General features: G+C 32.4%; 1 protein-coding gene across 1 annotated transcript in view; it reads right to left on the bottom strand.

The window, feature by feature from the left end:
• LOC146998340 (neprilysin-2-like) overlaps positions 1-14,530 on the bottom strand; it is a 33,449-nt gene extending 18,919 nt beyond the window's left edge. The window contains exons 1-3 of the mRNA XM_085812503.1: positions 14,352-14,530; positions 5,943-6,044; positions 2,093-2,200 (exon numbers count right to left, since the gene is read on the bottom strand). Of these exons, the coding sequence (XP_085668629.1) occupies positions 2,093-2,141 (49 nt within the window). The 5' untranslated portion in view covers positions 2,142-2,200; positions 5,943-6,044; positions 14,352-14,530. The remainder of the gene's footprint in view (positions 1-2,092; positions 2,201-5,942; positions 6,045-14,351) is intronic.
• Between the last annotated feature and the right edge of the window lie 7,298 nt (positions 14,531-21,828).

Below are 21,828 nucleotides of genomic sequence, written 5' to 3'. Positions count from 1 at the left end.
AAAAAGAGCCAAACACAAGATTTTTTACTACTTTTAAGTTTTACTTAACCCTTTATGTACCAAACTACTTTTTTTAAGGAGTTTGCAGATTTTTTATTACATTTCTTCATGCATGAGAAACATCTTACATTAAATTTACAAAAATGGTATAAGTGTTTCCACTGGCTTATTTTACAATTTTGAAATTGGGTCTTAAAAGTACTGTTAAAACGTAATTCAGCGATTTTATTAATGGGACTTCAAAGTCTTGTGGGGAAATAAAGGGTTAAAGTGTTTTTGCATTCTTTTTTTCCTACATACTATATATTAAATATTATATAGTATATATTTTTCATATACATGTATATTGCGTATTAAGGTATAGTATTATGCTTTAAAACAATAGGCCATATTATAAAATTTAAAGTAATCAATAAAATAAAATTGTTTGCAAATTCTTAAGAATATTTTTCGTGCTCAAGATCAAATTCATAGCTACATTAAACATCCCAGATAATGTTTTTCGGTGTACGGAATTACTCTAATTCTCACTTTTACTTCACTTATTGCAACGACATCTTAAAATTATGGCGATGACTCATCTTTGTGAGTATGGACGGAAAATAATAACTTTCATGCGTCCGTTTTGTACCTCGTGCTTATCCCCGACCATGTTAGTATATGGCTAAATGACATTCCAATCATTTTGTGAAACGACTAAAAGTAGTTTTCTTATTTCAATGCTCCTTCCCTCTCCATTTTCAACGTCAATGTTTAGCTATTACCTTTAGTTCTACCTTTAGTTCTTTCCGATATTAAAGTACATATTTCTTGTCCGGATTTGAAATTATTGTATATAATTTCACTTTTGTCCTAAAACACCGGAACGAAATGCTTGAGAAGGAGTGGTAACCATTTTTATCTATCTTATCACTACGTCTTATCTCGTTCATTTGCACTTTGGCTGCTGAGGTTGATGGTTCGGTAAAACCATCGAAACTAGTCCTGCGAAAATTTGCAAATATAATGCTGATTTTCGTTGTTTGTCTTCTAAATTAATATTTGTTCGGCGTGTTATATTAACCTAAATTAGTCGCAGGCTGTTAATTTTAGGAGTATTGCATGACATATTTGAAACTCGAATATTATGTACTTTCGGATTTCCTTGCGTGATAAATCTAAAATATTTGTGAATTTAAACCAAATAGCTGTTTAAGAGGCTTGAAAAATGAGCAAGACTTACGCTGATATTCATAGAAATTCAAATCATATTGCGATCTGTGATATCAGTGAGAGTTAGGTCTTAATGCAAAATAGATATTTATTATTGATTGCGTTGATAATAAACATATGAAGAAGGAAAATTCCTGATTTCTTCAAAATTGGTATAAAATTCAAAAACAGTTCTCCAAAGACTATACTAGTGTTTTGTTTTTGTGTCAAAGCACAATTAACGAATAGTAAAAATCAGTTCTCATTTTTTGCTTTATTTTACTTGTATTTATGTGTCTACATTTTCGCGGATTAAATAAGTAAAATTTGACTGCAATTCTACTTTTTTTCACTATCCCCGAAACATGCTTCATGGGGGAAAAACATTAAGAGTACCAGCAACTCTTATAACAGCCTGTAACTATCCTGTAATAATACTTGCAAGGAAGGTATTTCGTCGTAAATGCTACACTTAGTTTGAGAAAAGTGTGCTACTTTTGCTTGACTCTCAAAACGAATAATAACAGTTAAAACAGTTACTTATTCTTATAGATAATATTGAATATAACAATAAATTTAAAACTTTCGACAGCTTGAAGAGAATATTTTGAGAAGATCTGAGCGCACTGAATGCTGCTTTATTTCTCAAGACTTAACTGTTCTACAGTGTACATAAAAGCAGACATTAGCATTTGAGTTGTTACACAAAATTACAGGTATTTACAACTAACAAGCTTTGCACTTTTATTCTACGCGGTTAATATGTCTATTGAAAAAATGCAACGGGCTCTATCTGCTTTTGCTATGTGTCATAAGATTTGTTTTTAATCTCTCATAAACATACTTATAAGAGATAAAGTAAAGACATAAAAAAGACTTGTAAGAAAAATCTAAATGTAACCTGCTTTGGTACATTCTGGTGTCAGGCAAGTGTAGGAATCTGATGACATATTGAAAAGGGGTAATATGTGGTATGCATCCAACAACTCATTAGTAGATTCCTCTGTATCTGGAAAGAAATATATCAGTCATTTTTTAACTGTATGATGACATGCAGGAGTTGGACAAAAATGTGGAAACACCGAAATAAAATATATTGCTGTGACTAATACGGTATAGGAAAGAGGTTAGCATTCAAACCAAATTGCAGTCTTCTCAGAATGGATAAATAGAGGTCTTGTATGCTTTGCAAGGGAATCTTGTACAATTCTCCTATAAAACGTTGGCAAGTTCTGTTAATGATGATGGCGGTGGACAGCGCTCACGCAGGTTTCTTTCCCAAATGGCTCAATAATATTGATATCTAGTGAATGGGGTGGCCTTGGTAGATGTGAACGTTTATCCTCATGGCTCAGAAAACCATTCTTGGACTATGTGAGCTGTGTGAACAGGAGCTCTTTCATCTTGGAATACGGCATTAGCACTGAGGAACACAGTTTGTACCATGGGATGGACGTGATCAGCCACACATAATTCTTGGCAGTAATGTAGCTTTACACGTAATGATGGGTCCCATAGAATACCCCGATATGGCTGCCCAAGACATGATACCTGACATGTTTCACTATCGGCAGCAAACAGTCTCTATCATAAGCTCGGAAAGGCGCTAGACAGATGTAAACTCGCTCAAAAGTCAGAGACTGTGTAAAGCAAGACTCCATCCGACCAAATGACTGTTTTTCCCATTGCTCTACAGCCTAGGTTTCATGATTTTGGCACAACTTTCTTTTCTGACAGCCATTTTGATAACTGACCACTAATGAATGGGTTTTGAATTGCAGCTCGCCCAAAAATGTCCTCTCTTGTAGACATTCATTTAGTCCTCTTATATTTCATTAGAATCCTCTTCAATGATCAAATGTCACTATCACTCAACACACATTTTCGTCCGAGCTGTGATTTAGCGGTTTCGGTTTTTCCTGTAAGTGTTAAAACTCTTAGATATTGTGCCTTTAAAACAAACAGTTCATCTACCCTTTTTACGGAAGCACCATGACAGGAACGAGCCTCAGCAATTTTCCCACGTTTCTTATTCATTTAGCTCCGACGTGATGCACTCACATCTGCACAGAACATTATCTGGGTAAGGAATGACACTTGCAATGTATTGATGATGTTGTACAGGTGGTGAGCAAACATCACTGCGCCAAATAGCTTTTGCAAGAATAAACATTTCAGTTCAAACATGCATTTTACGAGGTGTTTCCACATTTTTGTCCAACCCATCTATTTACGTATTGATATAAAGTTTAGCAAAAAAATCAATATCATAATATATATAGATCATGGTAGTATATTAATTTCTCTATTACAAATTATAAGAAATTCCAGTAAATTCTTTTATATTTGAATTCCTATGACAGGGCACGTCTAACAGAAGTTCAAAAGCTGTAGTATTCCTTTAGACTATTAATAGCGTATTAGCGTTTTGCGGAGAATTGGTTTTTCTTATGATGTCATAAACAGATTTCTTTTAAAGAAATTGAAAATGTTTTGATGTAATGGAAATGCGTTACGGAGAAGAGAAAATTGCTACTATGTTATATATAATATCTATCATATGAGCTTCATTTAGGAGATAAACAAAATATACAGGAAGTAATTTCATGAATCATAACTTTAAAAAAAATGAAGTCAATTTTTCCTTTCTTTTTTTTATAGCGGTCATGGGTATCAAAAAATTTAAAAATCTGCATCTGTTCCATATCTGAAGTGAACATGGAAAGACGACAAAAACGAATATTAAATTTTACTATAAGTTATGTAATGACCATTTATAAGATGCTAAAGGTACTCAAAATATACAAAAATATCCTTAATGTAAAACGTTCAACTGTCTATGGTGGCAACAGCGTGAAACTCTTCAAAATGCACTGAAGCCTGGCCTACATTCCAAGCTAAGACTAAACAGCCGGAGATTTAGCCAACAAAAATATCAAACAGAACTCGAACGTTAGTACCGTTATACTTGCAGTGGAATCAGAAGGGCGCACTGAAATAAAAAAAATAACCGCGAAACAACTTACACATGTCTGCAATGGTTAATCAGCAAAAAAAATTTTTTTTCTTCAACTGTAATTTGCATATTCCACCGTAAGCAAAGATTATTGTAAAGGAACGATGTTATATTTGCAGAGAGAAAAATTTTATATATTTGAGTCCCATAGGCTAAATACTCTGTGGTTAAATTCAAAAGAAGTATAGAATCCAAAAAACCTATTATCTACACGGGGTTGAAGGCATTATGTTTTGGAGCAGTTTCAGCTTTGTATTATGGATATGCTTTTGTATATGGATATGGATCAGTATAAATAGTCTTAAACTTGAAGGCATCTTCTGGAAAATTTGGAATGCAAAATGCATTCAAGCTCTATCAGGATAAAGGTCTTGAACATATGACCGTACAAGTTTGCTTATGGCTTTTATACAGCTATCCTGAAGTTATCAAAACTCCTTACATTCTTCGGTCTTAAATCCTAACGAGCATGTATGGATTGAGTACATAAGAAAGCATAAGGAAACTTAATATTTCCTTAAATGCTTTACAATATCAATTTTTGCATTGGGTCTTGCACGAAAACCGTTAGCTGAATCCATACCAAAGTACATGAAGAATGTAAAATGTAACTAAGAGTTACCCATCGAAATACTGAATGTTTCGTTATTTTCATTGTTTGTATTAAATATAAACTGTTTGTTCGAAGGATCGGAATACTTATTTAAGCTCAATTTCAGATTTTTGACATATTGACTAACTTTTCTTTAAACTAGAAATGTTATAAGGTATCTTCTCCCACATTTCCGCTTTCCTTCGGGATGTAATTCTTGACGCCCGAACTAATATGTGGTGGGCGATAATTCGTTACCGTCAGAATTTGGCGATTGGGTCCCCTAATCCCCCAGACACCCTTTAAAAGGAGGAGTATTTCCGCATTCCTTCGGGAGAAGTATTTCCGCATTCCTTCGGGAGGAGTATTAAAAGGAGGAGTATTTTCGCATTCGTTCGGGATGTAATTCTTGACGCCCGAACTAATATGTGGTGGGCGATAATTCATTACCGTCAGAATTTGGCGATCGGGTCCCCTAATCCCCCAGACACCCTTTAAAAGGAGGAGTATATAAGGTATCAGAAGTGGGCGCATCCACCTAATCAAACAAGTTGGTCCTATGGCCATAACAGACCCCGCCATTCAACAGAAGAAAATAAGTAAAATATAAAATAATTAAATGAAAAAAAATTATGTCTTAATAATGATTAAAAATATAAAAGTGAAGGGAAAGGGCAAATAAAAACATTTCCACAAAAGTAAACACCAAAAGACAAAAATCGGGAACAATAAGTTTCTCTGCCCTTTCCGCATGCCTTCTTGGTGCAAATGGAAGCAGACTTGACACATATTTGAAAGGTCCAGGTTTCGAGTCTCGCGAGGGCCTTGCTCATTTCTCAGCTCCCCTTTTTCCAAAAATCCTAATGACTCTACAGATTTTTAGAAATGATTATCAGTAATAACATACGTAAAAGACGAATAAATTCCTTTCGCTAATGTTTAATAACTGATATTTGTAAATAAAGCGGCAAATTACAAGTGTCCGAAAACAAATGTGAGTTACTGTAATTGGCATAAGGCTGGGAGTTATCCTTCTCGTGGTTTGCTTGAAATATATAATCTTACTATTCCTCTTGAGAGATAAAGACAAATGCCTTTATTACTACTTTTAAAAGAATGCTGATAAGAAAATCTAAATTTTACCAAGTTTGACGCAAATGGGATTCCAGCAGTCGGAGGCAGTAACGGTTAGTGGCTCTTGTAGGCAATCGCTTCCCGTTGGCAGGTATATTTCCGGTTTGGGATCTGAAAAATGATATTTCATCCATCTGAAAATTAACCATAAAAGTATTGCCAAGCTAATATATATTTTTGTATTACATAAAATTCTTGCGTATAGTGTATTTATATATGCAAGGGTGCAGATTTAATGCAAAAGCTGATTGACGACCAGATAATCTTGCATATACATCGTCTGTCCGAAAATGTCTTAGTCTGGATTAACGCAAAGTAAAGAAAAGATTATAATGCTTCAGATGTCCTACATAATCTCCCCCCCCCAAACACACACACACTTGAACGCAACGGACAGATCGTTCATACAATGATATGAAAATGTCAGAATATCCTTGTTTGGGATAATTATGCTTAGGCTGGAATGTTGGTGTCAGTTACGTCGTCATAGCCTTGATCCTTCATGCGTAGCTTGGTTTTCGCGTATACAAAATGTCACTCGGTGCTAAATATGGAGAGTGTTTGAGAACTGGCACACGCGTTTACGCTAGAAACTTCGCCACACCTTCAGCCATGTGAGCAGGTGCATTGACATGTTGCAAGAAGGCACCCCTCTTCTCCCATCATTCCGGACGAAGCCACTAAAGTCTCTAGCCTAACCAATCAACGACGCTTAAATAAAACTGAGATTCAGTTATGATTCCCTGTTATGTGTATATGCCAGAACGAAAAATTTACCTATTCTGACAGACGGTGTAGATAGGTAGATGGATGGTTGAATTAAGACGCAGAGCACATAAATCATTCAAAATTTCAGGTGCTTTTCTAAACGTATGTGAAAAAATGTCGTTTTCTGTGAATGTAGCACCGTTTAGCATGTTTGTGAAAGTTTTTATTCTTAATATTATAACATCTGGAATTTTATAGACTAATCTTAGTTTTCGAATATGGCTCAAATTGGTTTATCGAGCTGAGTTAGGCTTTGCTTCAGTCTAGAATGGTATCAAGAAAGGATTTTGCTCTAACACGGTCTTGACAGTATCGTCATAGATCAGAATAGCCGCCCAAAGTATGCAATGAGGTCACAATTACCTGTTTTAAATTTTTCGCACCATCTTGTGGACGTTCTTCCAAAACTGCATCTTCACCAAAAAGTTCCAATACATTTCGATATGCTTCTGTGGCATTACTTTCTTGTTGGAATTTGCACAAAATACAGTGTCGTAAATGAACTTTATCCTCAGGCATGTTTATAAGACTACACTATGCTTAATAATGACATGAGGCCTTATTTGTTTAACATAGAAGAGCACATGAGTATAAATGCGACGATAAAGAGAGACAGCCATATAGATCTCAACACCCAGTGTCGTGTTGAAACTTGATATACACTTATCGGAGAGAATTTTCTGAGAGACCACTTATATCACAGCAAATATATGAGTGTTTTACTTCCTTGTACGAAGTAAAAAGGAAGTATTGTAATCATGAAAAATTTCGGGTATAACATTCGAACGAAAATATTCATTTTGACCGCTAGCGAATGCAATTTATCTATATTTTCGCATGACATCCGTACATAATAAAGGACTCTTTTTCCTCAAAAAAAATTATAAAACTGATTTAAAATGAATTCTGAAGAGATTTTTTTCGTGGCGTCTGTATGTACGTATTTGTGTATGTATGTATGTATCTCGCATAACACAAAAACGAGTAGTCCCACAACGTTGAAATTTTGTATATAGGACTGCTACAACATGCAGATGTTCATTTCCCAGTTTGGTTGCAATCGGCCAGATCAAAAATATATAAATATATGCATATACGTATCGACTCTGTTACTCGGTTCAGTGAGCTCAATTTCTTTGTTCTTATATGTTTGTAAATTGTGCATTTTTTGCTTTAATTTTTTGCTTTAAAAATTTTTTTCATATCTTCATGTTAAGAGCTTTATGCGTTTAGTTAACCTGCATGCATAATTGTGGAATTATCAACAGTTTAAATGTTTTTGAAGTGCGGCTAAGCCTAAATTGTGTTTACCTAAGCGGCCATATTTGTTTCTATTTGAAACCTAGCAGAATAGTGGATTTGTTGCCAATCTAGAGAAACTATGCTTCGTAACAACAAAAGAACGTCTATTTTTATTATTGCGAAATTAATTACGCTTAATTCATTCTGGAATTATCATTTAAGTTATTAGCTTGTTTTTGCGTAGAAACTGTAATTTTAATTGTAAAAATTGTTTTTTTTTAATTGTTTTAACTGTACTTGGTGTTTTGTGTTTTTCTATATCTTTCAATGTTTAATGAAAATATTTTAAATTTTTTGTACTTTTGACTTGCCGCTGTAATACTTCTTTCGCAATATAAAGCAAATTCTATTGATGGAACACATAATTTTTTTTTTTTTACACTCAAAATGGCGACATACAAACCAGAAGAGATAACGTGTTCTAACATTAAAAAAAAAAAAGAAATACATTCTTCGGCGAGAGCTATACGTGGCTCTCGAGCCTGCATTACAAACATTGCCGTTAACATATACATTAAAGGTTATTTATTTTAAATTACAAGATTTTAATAACAATATTACGCTGTGTTATATATTAATAATAATATTCGCGGTGTAAACCGCGAAGTGAGAAATGAATTAATGAGTAGCGCGTGCGCTTTAGATAATAGGCGCTGAATCATTTGAGAAGAATTGTTTCTTTTTTCTTTATTTAATTTCTTTTATACATCGTTTTAGATTTATTATAGTATTTGAGTAGAACTTGTGGTAGTTCTTTAGACGAACTCTGAGTTATAAAATGAATGTGCACACCGAGTACAGATAAATCGTACAGACTCGATAAATACAGTAAACTTTAAAGAGTGCATTTAATTCTATTGTGGTTTATGCGCTATCGACGAAGTAGATTTAATTCAAAATTCGTCAACTTTTAATTCAATATGTTTAAACGAAATGCAGGAAAATTACGTATAATTTAATATTCTGTACAAGGACGTCATGTGGTGCACACATCAGATTTTGTTTTTCAAACATTTATATGAGACTAATAATTTCGAAGAGAGTCACAGTTGTAACAATATATAGTCAAGTTCAAGTAACGACTAGAAGTTTCAAAAATAAGAAAATGCTATGCATATAAATTAGTCTGAAATACCACAGAATTGATAAACTAAGGTAAACGTAGTTTATCAATTATTTTTATGTGTTTTAAATATACTCTATGTAAAACTTTAAAATATACCATGAATTCGTACTGTGGAGTTACACAGAAAGTAGATCTAAGCAGAAAAACAGACCTAGGTAGATCAAGAAAATTTTAAGGGTATACTTTATTTACTGCAGAAATGATTGATAAATCAGAAGAAAATCAAATATTGCTCTCTAAATAAGTATTTAAAAATTAAATAAAAATCTTCATTGACAAAAGTGCTTTTTGTTGGGAAATTTGTCCTCAAAGAATAATGTAGTTCTGCTTGTTCTAAATTTGAAATATGTTTTTAAGGAAATAAGGAAGAAATATCATGGGACAACTTTATGCTCTCATTCAAATAGCTGCATTCACCAACACTTCTGCTAGATATTCTAGATGTCCTAGAACCTTCATTATAAATTTGCAATTTTCGCATGTACTGTATGAGTATATATTTAATAATTAATTAAGCATCACTTTGAGTGCAACTATTTTTAATGTATGAGCATTTATAGAAAGAAAACTTCCAAGCGTCTTCTGAAGTTAAAAAGCGGAACACAATCTATAGGAAGTTCAGCACTAATATGAGGATTTGGAACACTATGCCAGATGACATATGAATGTCTAGGGAGAAATTATGGTACGTTTAGTGGAGAGATCTTAGAGTAGATCATTTTTATAAGTAAGGCTTGTTGTTTTGAGGTTCATATTATGGAATACAAATTTAATTCCTGTGTAAACTTAGAATTGCGTCAAAATAATTCATGAATCGCAAACAATTTAAAGATTTCAAAATTAAATGGTGTTCCTGATCACCTGAAAAATCGTTAAAGTATTAGGTACAAACTTAACAGAGAGCTATAAGACTGCTATAAATCAAGCTATACGTCTATTAAAATATTTCACATAAAAATACAGTTTTCACAGGTAAGTGGAATAAGTCAATTTTAAGTACGTAGAAGTCAATATGTTTAAATATTAGTCACCAAAAATTTAAAAACAATCTTTATAGATCATTAATAATAAAAGGAAATTTAATTAGATTTTAAAAGGATATACATTTATATGTACCGAAAATACAGTTTTATTTTTAAAAAACAAGTTAGAATTTTGAACTCTTACTAACAGTTGTTGAATTACGAACAGTCTTCATAGTAATGAACGTTTCAAAGATTTGATTATTTATTTGTTATCGAATCCATATTTCGTAGAAGAATGGTTGTCAGAGACTCAAGGAGGTTAGACGTTTACTTCTATCCCAGTTTTGAGCTCAGCTCTATCGCCAGACCACACGAGAGGACGTTCGGCTTGCCATAGAGTGCACTCATGCCACAAAGACATTACTCACGTGATAGGCACTGGCCAATCCGAAACCTATAAATGCTATATCGAAATTCTTAAATACTGCATTCAGTTCCCTTTGTTTCCTTCATAATTTGCCTATTTAAACTCATACCAACAGGTTTATAGACTATGAACTATGTATTAAGTGTAAAATACTAAACTTTTATATTTGCTGTTTCGTCGCTACAGCACCTCAAGAAGTAGCTGCCGGGGACTGAGCTTGGGTGACCGCTCACGTGACAGCCGCCGGCGACCCAGAACTACCACAGTGTCACATGGCTTTTTCATGTTTACATCTCATCAGGTGCACTGCTCGAACGCTTTTCCAAGTTTGGGAACTTCATATGCGTACCTAAAGGTACATGAACTGTATTTCGCCTCACTTGCGCTTGTATGCAAAAGTTAATTGCCAGCGCCTTATTGCATGTTTCGAGATTTATGGTGAATGCTACCTAATTAAATGTCATATGAACCATCAAATTCCAAGTGCCACAAAGACATTATACATTTACAAACATCCATGTCTTCTCCAAGATTCTAACCCAGGCTCTTGTGTACGTCAGCTGGTAATAGCCTCCAAAACCAGCTCAAAAAGGTTGCTCAATAATTTCATATTTATATTGCCAGTTTATTATGATATCGTTTTCAGTCAAATAATAAATTAATCACGTAAAAAATCTATATACTAGAAGATAAAGATTTTAGAGAATAAAGAATTTTTTATGAAGATTTTAAAGAATGCATGGTAATTAAAATTCTTATGTCCCTTTTATATGCATGAATTTAAATTTAAGATTTCGATCAAATCAACAGAATTTAATGTAAATAATTCTATCATGTACACGACAGAATCTTCTCAGCTGTTTCATTCTGATACAAATGCTGTGCAATTTTAATCATAATTATTTGTTATTTACGATCTCAGGACACTAAATTTATAATAATAATATCTGGACTGTGTACAGTTTTATACAATCTATTAATAACACGAAAGCAATTTTTTTAATTAGCAGAGCCAGTGACTTTATCATTAGACGCGGATTCAAATACCAGAGATTATATGGATATAAATCAAATAATATTGGATATAAGTCAAAATATACTGTTTTCAAGGCAGGAACTACTTAAATTCCGTCAAGACAAAAGCCCCTTTGACATGCCTTTGGTAGAGAAATAATGGATTGCGATTCTTAGAATTCATCTCCGGAGGTGTTCTTCGGGAAAATTCAATTCCACTTCCCGAGATGCTCTGAATCAGAACTAAAATAAAACTAGGCAAATATCGTGCTTCTACGTCTCCTTTGTTAAGAGAAGATGTTTCGCTTTTTCTGTTGACCATGATATATTCGTGGACTCAAACTATTTCGAGTCAGAATAGCAATGATCTTTTATTACGGATTTTTGGAATATATCTGTCTTGCACGTTTGTCGAGAATGTGACCAAAATTACCACAATATGTGTGATATTATACGAGTAAACTATTTTTCAGTTTCCGAAGAATAGGAATCATATAAAGATTTGCTTGCTAACTGGCAATTTGCGGTAACTTTAGTATTAAAAAACGTTTAATTATCTTCTATTAAACTGAACAAATGATAACCGGCTAAATTTCTTTGGTTTTACATTTCGCCATTTTACATCAAAAAGAATTTTTTGAAAAAATATTTTAAGTTACTATTGCTATGATGTCACGTATCACTAGATTTATTTTAAAACGAATAACATAAACCAGTTCAATATTGTTATATATTTCATAATCACTGCTAAAATGAACTAAAGCAATTTACAAAACCAGTTCAAACTACATCACCATAAACCAGGTGACGTAAGTTTAGTGATAGATTAATGGAATAAATGTTTAATGAATCAGTTACATACTTATTTCTGATTTAAAACCAGCAATGATCTTATAGTATTCCTAAGAATATTTTAATCACTGATGACTCTTCAGTGTGTGGCAATTTTATAATTTTGAAGATATTTTGAAATGATATTAAATTATTTTAAGACAACAGCCACTTTCCTAAACCAATATCATAATTTAGAAATCTTTCTGCTGCTGGTTGGCAATGATTTTTTTTTTTTTTTGAAAAGTGGTATTTAAAAAAAGAAAATATAAATATAATGCTATGCAAGTATTATTTCTAAGACACGAAAAGGATTTGTTTTTGTTTCCGTAAGAAATAAGTTGTTGCTGGAGCTATAAAAATTATGATGTAATTAATTATGCAAAAAATTATGGTTCAAAAGTCAGAAATCAAATGGAGGGTAAATCAGGATTATGGGTAATAAATCAGGATAATGGATGATAAATAAAAAAATATAAGAATACGAGTTGAAGAAGTTCAGAAAAATTGAATTTAGTACTAGAGTCAGCACCAAAAAAATTAAAAAATTAATTCACGACCAAAAGATATGAATTGAATATATAATATGTTTTCTAAAAATGAAAATACTTTTATATTTTCATTTACTTAACATTCCTTCATCAATTTCAAGAATGTAACTGACGGCACGTTAAGAGATACAAACGCAGAAGGGTAAAACGTCAGGACATGAAGGAAATTAAAAAATTAAATTCTTTTTTTAATCAGACAAATTCATAGTTAGATAACATTTGATTCAGAGAAACCAAATGATGCTTCTATATATATATTGGCAGGAAACATTTCCTCCACAAAGTTAGGACTGTGTCCGGTTTCCTCGAAATGCATTATTAGTTCAAAGGGGCTTTGTCCCTGAGGAGTTACTGTTTCCGTTTTGCGATGTTGCGTCGATTCACTCCGAATGTCCGTTTCACTTTTCAAACTGTTGTCACCGAATATTATCACCCTGTATTATATTGCAAGAAATTAAATAATGAAGAATCTGCATAAATGTATTGCAAGGAACAACGGTACCTAGAACCATCCAATTTTGAATGATGTAATCCTACAGCGAATATGGGCATCTGGAAGCTGGAATTTGCTTTATTATCGATTTCATATTTTGTAAAACTTTAACGAATTTTTGATTAACAAACTCAAGGATTTCGAAGCGAGCCATGGCAACGTTGCGAAAAAAAAAAAAAACTATTTCCAGAGCGGAAGACTGTGTATCGGAAATTCTAAAGATATGCTTAATTTTAAATCATTTTGCGATATTGCTGTGGAACTGAATTTCATGGTTTAAATGCGAAGAACATGATATTTAATGAATAAAGATAACTCGAAAAATGTTAAAAAAACGCTCCTTTGAACGTAATTTAAAATCTGAAACCTTTCAGATTTTCTTTTTTATTATTATTGTTATCGATACAACCAACGTTGTAACCTAAATATGGATTTTCCCTAACTTGAAATTTAAACTGATATGCCTATCTTCTTTGTATTAGATTGAGAAGATATACTGGGATGCTTTTACCACTGAAATCCTATTTTGAAAGTAAACTATATTGAACTCTGGTTATTACTGGTTCTTCATATGTTATGTTAACCACAGAAGCACTATCGAGATTTGCCCTTGAAGTCATAACAATTCGAATCGCTTTAAATCAAATGAGTCGCAACTGAATGTAAAATTGTAATATAGGTTTGGCACCAAGTCAACAATAGTTTGATATCTGCACCTCATTCAATGATTTATTTAAATTTATAATTGCTAAGCCTAAAACATTAATTCTGAATTTATTTTAAGAAGTCGCCTTTTTCATTAAACTGCTATAGCTTTCAATTACAATTTAACTGGGCAAACATCGGAAATGCATATCTTGTTTACTACATAACAAAATGCATAAATAATTTTTAAAAAATAATCTTAACATATCTGTACAAAACGGAGTGTTTAAACTTACTGGAGGAAAGCAACAGCCGGCAGAAAATTCCCCATTAAAACACTCATTTCTAAAAATAGTATTTGCAGCTCCTTTTCCGTAGGCTAAGTGCTTTAAAATGTTCCTGCCAATTTGCCTACAAGGTATGAGGGCAAAGTAATTGGCTTCAAATATCTAAGGCGTTTGACAACAACACGAGAGTAAACGATTCTTTTTATGTAAGATTATTGGATATTGTCAAAAAGGAACAGGTATTAACTGAGACATTTCAATTATTGCTGTGTAAATAGTATCCCTTCGCTGATTGGATGCATTTTCCATATGTCGCTTCTGTAGTTGACGGAAGACACATGGCGGAAATTCAATGGTTGAAGCGAATTTAGTTGTATTTCATTTTGCTTGAAAAGTTGACATCAAATAGAGACACAGCACCTGCGTCAGTAAATAGGACATTGGTTTTCACTAACTCCATCAAGAAGACGTGGCTTGAGTCTAACTATGGACATACAAAGTCATCTCTACACCTTTCCTACTTATTTCAGTAGGCAATAGTTCTACATATGTCCATTGTTCGATTAATAAAAGACTAACGTTGATTGGCAACTTTTATCCATCGATTTGCTTTTGCAACATAGAACAATTGAGGATATAGATTTGATCGTGTTGTGAGTAGGAATCACGCATTATCAAACGAACCAGATAGCTGAAATGTTTGCAAAATTTTAATGGCTACAGAATAAAAACTGGTTGCGACGCAATAGATGTAATCAATATTTTAAATTACAAATTTATCGATAGTTTTTCTATTTTTCTAACTCAGTTGTGACAAATTTAGAAAAAAACGTGATTACAATTTGAATTATTTAATTTTCATGCACTACAGTTTTATTGATTCATGATTTTATGGCTGCTTTCTACTCCCTCGTGCGTAGTAAAGGAAGTATTGTAATCACGAAAAGTTCCGGGTTTCATATTTCAACGAAAATGTCCATTTTAACCGCTATCGAATGCAATTTAATGACGTTTCTGCGTGACATCTGTAAGTAAGGACAGAATAAAGAACTCGATTTCTCCAAATCGATTATAAAATTTATTTAAAATGGATTCAGAAGATATTTTTTCGTGACATTTGTACGTACATATGTATCTCACATAACTCAAAAACGAGTACGCTCAGAACATTAATATTTTCTATATTGGACTGCTATATTACGGAGTGGTGCACTTCCCTTTTCGGTTGCAAATCGGCAGCACCAAACCTATATGATATTTTATTCTTATATATTTATTCTGTTTATTTTATTCTTATATATTGGTAAATTGTGCATTTTTTGCCTTCAAAATGATTGAATTATGTTGTCCTTATATTCTGGTTGAGGTTTTGGTTGGTTGAGGTTTAGTTGATTGATGTTTAGTGCATGCAATAGTTGTAAAATTATTAGCAATTAAAAAGTTGTTGGTGCGTCTAAGCCTAATTACTTCCTTGTACGAAGTAAAAAGAAAGTACTGTAATCGCGAACATTTCAGGTATCATATTTAAACGAAAATATCCATTTTGACCGTTATCGAATGCAATTTAAAGATGTTTTTGCCTGATATCTGTACGGAAGGACAGAATAAAGGACTCTTTTCCCCAAAAAAATTATAAAACTGATTTAAAATGAATTCTAAAAAGAACTTTTCGTGGCGTCTGCGCTTACGCACGTATGTACGTACCTCGCATAACGCAAAAATGAGTAGGCTCAGAACGTTGAAATTTTGTATATAGGACTGCTATAACATGTAGATGTGCACCTCGTATTTTAATAGCAATCGGCCGCACCAAACGTATATATATATATATATATATATATATATATATACACTTTGTTAACCGGCTCGGTGATCTCAGTTTCTTTAGTCTTATATGTTTGTGAATTGTGCACTTTTTGCTTTGAAAATAATTTAATTATGTTTTTCTTATCTTCCGGTTAAGGTTTTTAAGCCTTTAGTAAATCTGCATGCAATATTTTTGGAATTATCAACAATTTAAAAGTTGTTTAAGTGTGGCTAAACCTAATTAAGTAAAATCCATGGCGGCCATGTTTGTTTACATTTGTTACAATTACGTAGACCTTTTTTTCGGAAAAAATTCAATTATCCTAATTTTTCGATTATCCGAATGGGGTCAGGTCCCAATTGATTCGGATAATTGGAGTTCTACTGTAAAAGTGGCATGATCAAGAGGTAAAATTCATCGCTTACTCAACAGCTTGCAGGGTAACATAGCTGCAGTTTTCTAGATATAAACACGTTTCTTTTTCACACTGTAATGTAATATGTCTACATCAGAGGTTCCCAACCCTCTGCCCGCGGGTACCACAGCGCCCGCCGATCGTTTAACGTGCGCTCGCCGCTGTGCGATCACAATAAAAATGTTTGTTTTCAATAAAATTCTATGTGAAATTTTTTTCATTTTTAATGAAGTGCGTCCAACGCAGGTACCAGCACAAAGCAAAATGCGACCGATCTTTTTTTTTTTTTTTTTTTTTTTTTTTTAAATTCCTACTATTAGCTGACACTTTCCCTATATTTTATTCAAATTTTCAATCATTAATAAAATACTTTTTATTCATCCACTCAAGTTCAAATACATTTTTTAAACTTGTAGTGGATGGCACTTGATGTTAAACGGTTTTTTCACTTATTAAAGTGAATTTCTACTTATTTATTCCTGTTTATCGGAAGTAAAAATATGCTGTTTTTATTAAATATATTATAAGACTTATAAATAATGACCGTTTATTAGGAATTCTCACTTGCTGTAAAAATTAATTTTGTAACAACTTTTAAATAGTACATGACTGTGATCAATGGAATTGTCATATTTAACAAAAATAAGTGGCAACAGTAAGACAGAGTTCTAGAGATTTTTAAAGTGAATTAAAGGATTGTAGTTTTATAGAGTTAGATAAAGCGGATGTAATGTCCCATTATGTAGCGTATTTCTATGTTAACGGGATAATAATATATGCTTAAAATATAACCCTTTAAAATGCCCCTTGCTTATCAGAATAAATAAATAGCACTGTAGATTATGCAGTAATATATCTAGGATGAAACCTCTTCGTATCAGGTCAAGCATATGTCGCCTTGAGTCGTGTGAAATCATTAGATGGAATATTAATTGAAGAACTGGAAAGCTCGAAATTCAGTGGAAAGGTTGCTTGCAATAATGAAGCATTACAAGAGGTGGATAGAATGAGAAATTATAGACCACCATCAACTTCATAAATTAGAAACGGAAAAATTGTAACAATGTTAATAAAAAGTAACTAAAATAAAATTTTCTTTGTTGACTTAAGTAGGAATTTACTTTAATTTTTTTTATATATTACTTGTTTATGTGCATGTATTATTAACTCTATCCAACTATAAATTCACGTTGAAACCGTAAATGGTGCCTACCTTCCAACAGATATTTTAAAATGTGCTTTTAGAAACAAAAGCTTGGGAACCCCTGGTCTACATGCTATAAGCAATTTCTTCTACTGAGTAGGGCTGCATCCTTTATTACATTAATTTACCAGTTTAAAAACTATGACTTATTTTTCACACAACATGATTCAGGCGCAATTCGTGATTTTTTTCGAAGTCGCGACTTTAGTTTTAGAAATAATATCATACTACACGTACATACACAATTTGAATTTAAATGTTTCATAGAAAATGAAAGAAATGACAACAATTTTCAACAAGATTTTGTGCTTTCTTTTCTCGCAGAACGGGATTTATTTGGTGGCTTAACATATAATGTTTCGTTTGCATATACATCGTTAACAATGCGATTCCCATGAATGAGACTAGCAAACATATTGTACGTATGTTTCGCAAATGACTGACGGAATTCGTGTGTCAAGTATCACGTAGTTTGTCAAGTATCACGTAGTAACCACAGCGTGCGCTGCTAAAAAATATACATCAACATAAGCATGAATACTTCAAAAATATTTTATGAGACATTATCTAGATAGAAATTTTAAGATATCTGGCAAATTTCTGTTCCTTTTTTTTATGTGCCTTGTGGAAGATCTGAAATTCATTTTCTAAAGAGTATGATGCATTACATATTTAGATGTATATAAAATTGGTTGCAGTTAAGTATTAAATTCTAAAAATCACTCAAATTTCAATTTTGTTCATCTCTTTTCTTGGTAAATAAAATATTTCTATATTTGGCCAATAAAACTCAGATCACAAACATGGTAAGATGAGTCTCATAAATTTCAATTTGTATCCAACATTAATTTTAAAATTTAGTCAGTTATACCTTATAGAAATTAATAAAGCAAAACTAAATATTTAGTGAATAAAATTATGAGAGTAGCATTTATTTCGCTATTATAATCTTACTGCAAAACTTATAATTAAGAACATTTAAATGGGTAATGAGATATATTATAAAATGAAAAATTACAATGAAATTGGTATTATAAAATTATATAATTAGTCCAAAGGGGTCTCTGAGGGACTACTGTTTTCGTTTTGCGATTTTGCGTCGAATCACTCTGAATGTCCGTTTCACTTTTCAAACTGTTGCCAAAAAATATTATCGCCCTGTAAGATCTATGAAGAAATTAAATAATAAGGAAATTGAATAAATGTATATATGCTTCTCGCATTGTGATAAAACAGCGGTACCTAGAGCCATCCAATTTTGAATGATGAAATCCTACTGCGAATGTGGGCATCTGGAAGCCCAAATTTGAAATTTGTTTTATTATCGATTTCATATTTTGTAAACCTTTAACGAATTTTCGATTAACAAACTCAAGGTTTCCAAAGCGAGCCATGGCAACGTTGTACAGAAGAAAACATTTTTATCTCCAGCGCGCGAGACTGTAAATCGGAAATTCTAAAGATATGTTCAATTTTAAATTATTTTGCGATATTGCTCTTGAACTGAACTTTATGGTTTAAATGCGAAGACCATAATATTTAATATATAAAGGTAACACACAAAATGTTAAAAAATGCCTCTTTAGACGTAATTTAAAATTTGAAAACTGTCATTTTTTTTTTTTTTTTTTTTTTTTTTTTGTTATTGTAGTTGTTGTTGTTCAAGGTACTTAGCCATAAATGTTAGTAATTGTAAGTACAGAGTGAGAGCAATCTTTGTTTAGTTTAGTTCAAATAAAAAGGTTATTTAAACCTTCTTTTGCAGTATCTGTTCTTCAGAGTCGTCGCGAGAATTTACTACGCAGTCTATTCGGTGGAGTCTAGTCTTTGATGCTCCCAAAACAAACAAAAAGACTCTATAAGATAAAACTAAAATTTCTAACGTTAAATTTTCTCTTCAAGAAAGCGAGAGGACAATAGATCACTGGGACTCCTGAGAAATAAAAAAGCGATTGTACTTTTTATGATTCTGAGCATTGGATTCTAAAAGAAAAAGTCGTTTTCGCCCTCTTTTTCCCTTAGTTCAGATTTTCCGGCCGCAGAGTATTTTATCACTAAGACCAATCGTATTGAATTTTATATGAAATCTTAGTCAATCAATCGAATTTATGTCAAACAGATATAGTACAAGTAAAATTTAAGAGCCGTTTCTGATTAAAGTGTATTCCAATATTCGTCCGTTAGAAACTTTTTAAATTTATAAGTTTCTTTGTCATAAGGTCGGCGCCGGGAAGCTGTTATCTGTTTTACAGGCAATCAGGGTAGTCCCCCTGCTTATGCGTCTGTCACTCAGTGAATCAGTAACATTATAAATAGTTTCACAAAGGCGGAGGTGATCTCTGTCCGTAGTTCTCTAACGGAATAGAGGACAGAATGCACTCTTAGAGATAACGATACAAAACAATAACCTGCAAAACAATCATAACTGATTATCATGAACTCGCCTCATCAAAAGATTATAACCATAAGAGAATATTTGTAGAATATTTTAACATTTCAATATCAATCCTGCTATATAAATTCTCTCGAAACCTTGAATAAATGGTTTTTTAATAGTTATTGGCGGTTAAACGAGATGTGCTTTTTAATATGCGTAATAACGAGCGCATTTCAAGCGTATCAAAGAATCCACTTAACCAGCGGGCCTACCGGAGGCCGAGGGGTAAAGTCGCTGAATACTGGTAGTTCGGTTCGGGGCTGGATTCCCGGCGTATGTGTTGGCTGCCTGGGTGTTTCAGTGTTTTTCCTCATGCGTAACATGTATACGATCCATTTCATTAGAAAGTTCTATACGAAGGCATACCTTCCCTTAGACAGATAGCCCTCATGTGCTTTGCCATAACCAAACCAAAACAAAAGCACTTTAACCGGCTCGTTTCAAGTTGTTTGCATTAAAATTTATACAGTTATTTGCAAAGAAACACATGCATTAGTTTCAAGTTTAAAAAGAATTCCATCTGGTCTGTATTTCATGTTCATCTTACAGGAAATAAACTTTTACATATCAATTCTACCATTGACAAAGCAGCACAGGTGTTACAACGAAACTTACGTTGACCAATTCCGTTTAATGGTAATTTTGTTTAATCGAAAGAACTTTAAAGCCGAAATGATAAATAAAAAAATTAGTCACATTTAATCTATGATTTTGTTTTCTTTGCCTCATTATCAAAAGATAAATTTATGTGTTATATCTATTTTATTGTGCAATAAATGATCTGAGAGGATTAGTGAAAAATGGAGCATTAGGATAAACATGTCTAGAAAATGATTTTCTTTCTTTAACTTTCTCTGATCGCTCAAATGAAATTTTAAATCATTGGAGGGGTAAACATTAAAAGGAGAGTAGCAGCATTTTTTATTTATGAGAAAAAAATGCATACATTCCTACTTAAATTTTAAGTTTGTGAGAAAATATGTCAGTGAATTCTCTATGATATTGATTATATTTCAAACATGTTTTCATGAAAATGAAAATTTACAGAACATATTTTATCTCTCTCGTTGTTTTTTTTTAATCCAAAAGGGGCTATTAGTGTCTAAATAAGATTCTGCGTGAAATCATTATAAATGTGTTGTTTCACTTTTCACTCAAGTCAGGTAGCCATTCTGCGAATTGTAAGATATTAATGTTTCAAGTTGAATCTGTCTGCGGTGACTAGCAAAATAAGCAATTTGAAAGTAATAGATTCAATTCTTAATATTCGTTTCTTACTTTTTAATTGGATCAATTTAAATAATAAAAGTGAACTTAATTCGTGATCTATCTAATTAAAAATATACAATAGTTTTATAGAATTGCGTTATATATATTGTTTTATTATTTATTTCATATTTTACAAAATTTTAAAGAATTCAAACTCAACGATTTGAAAGCGAGTAATGGCAACAGTATTGTTATCTCCAGCGCGCGAAACTGTCTATCGGAAATTCTAAATACGTGTATATGGTTTTTAAATAGGATTTTTTTGCCAAACTGAATTTTATGTGGCATAATTGCAAAGATTGTGATATTTAATACACAAATTTTACATACAAATAGTTAATAACAAATATGTAA

This window comes from Stegodyphus dumicola, chromosome 3 (assembly GCF_044657685.1).
Source record: "Stegodyphus dumicola isolate Sdum_Otavi_A_Nest chromosome 3, ASM4465768v1".
Taxonomy (NCBI): Eukaryota; Metazoa; Arthropoda; class Arachnida; order Araneae; family Eresidae; genus Stegodyphus; species Stegodyphus dumicola.
Note: the sequence above shows the minus strand (reverse complement) of the source record. Positions and strands in the feature narration are given on the sequence as shown.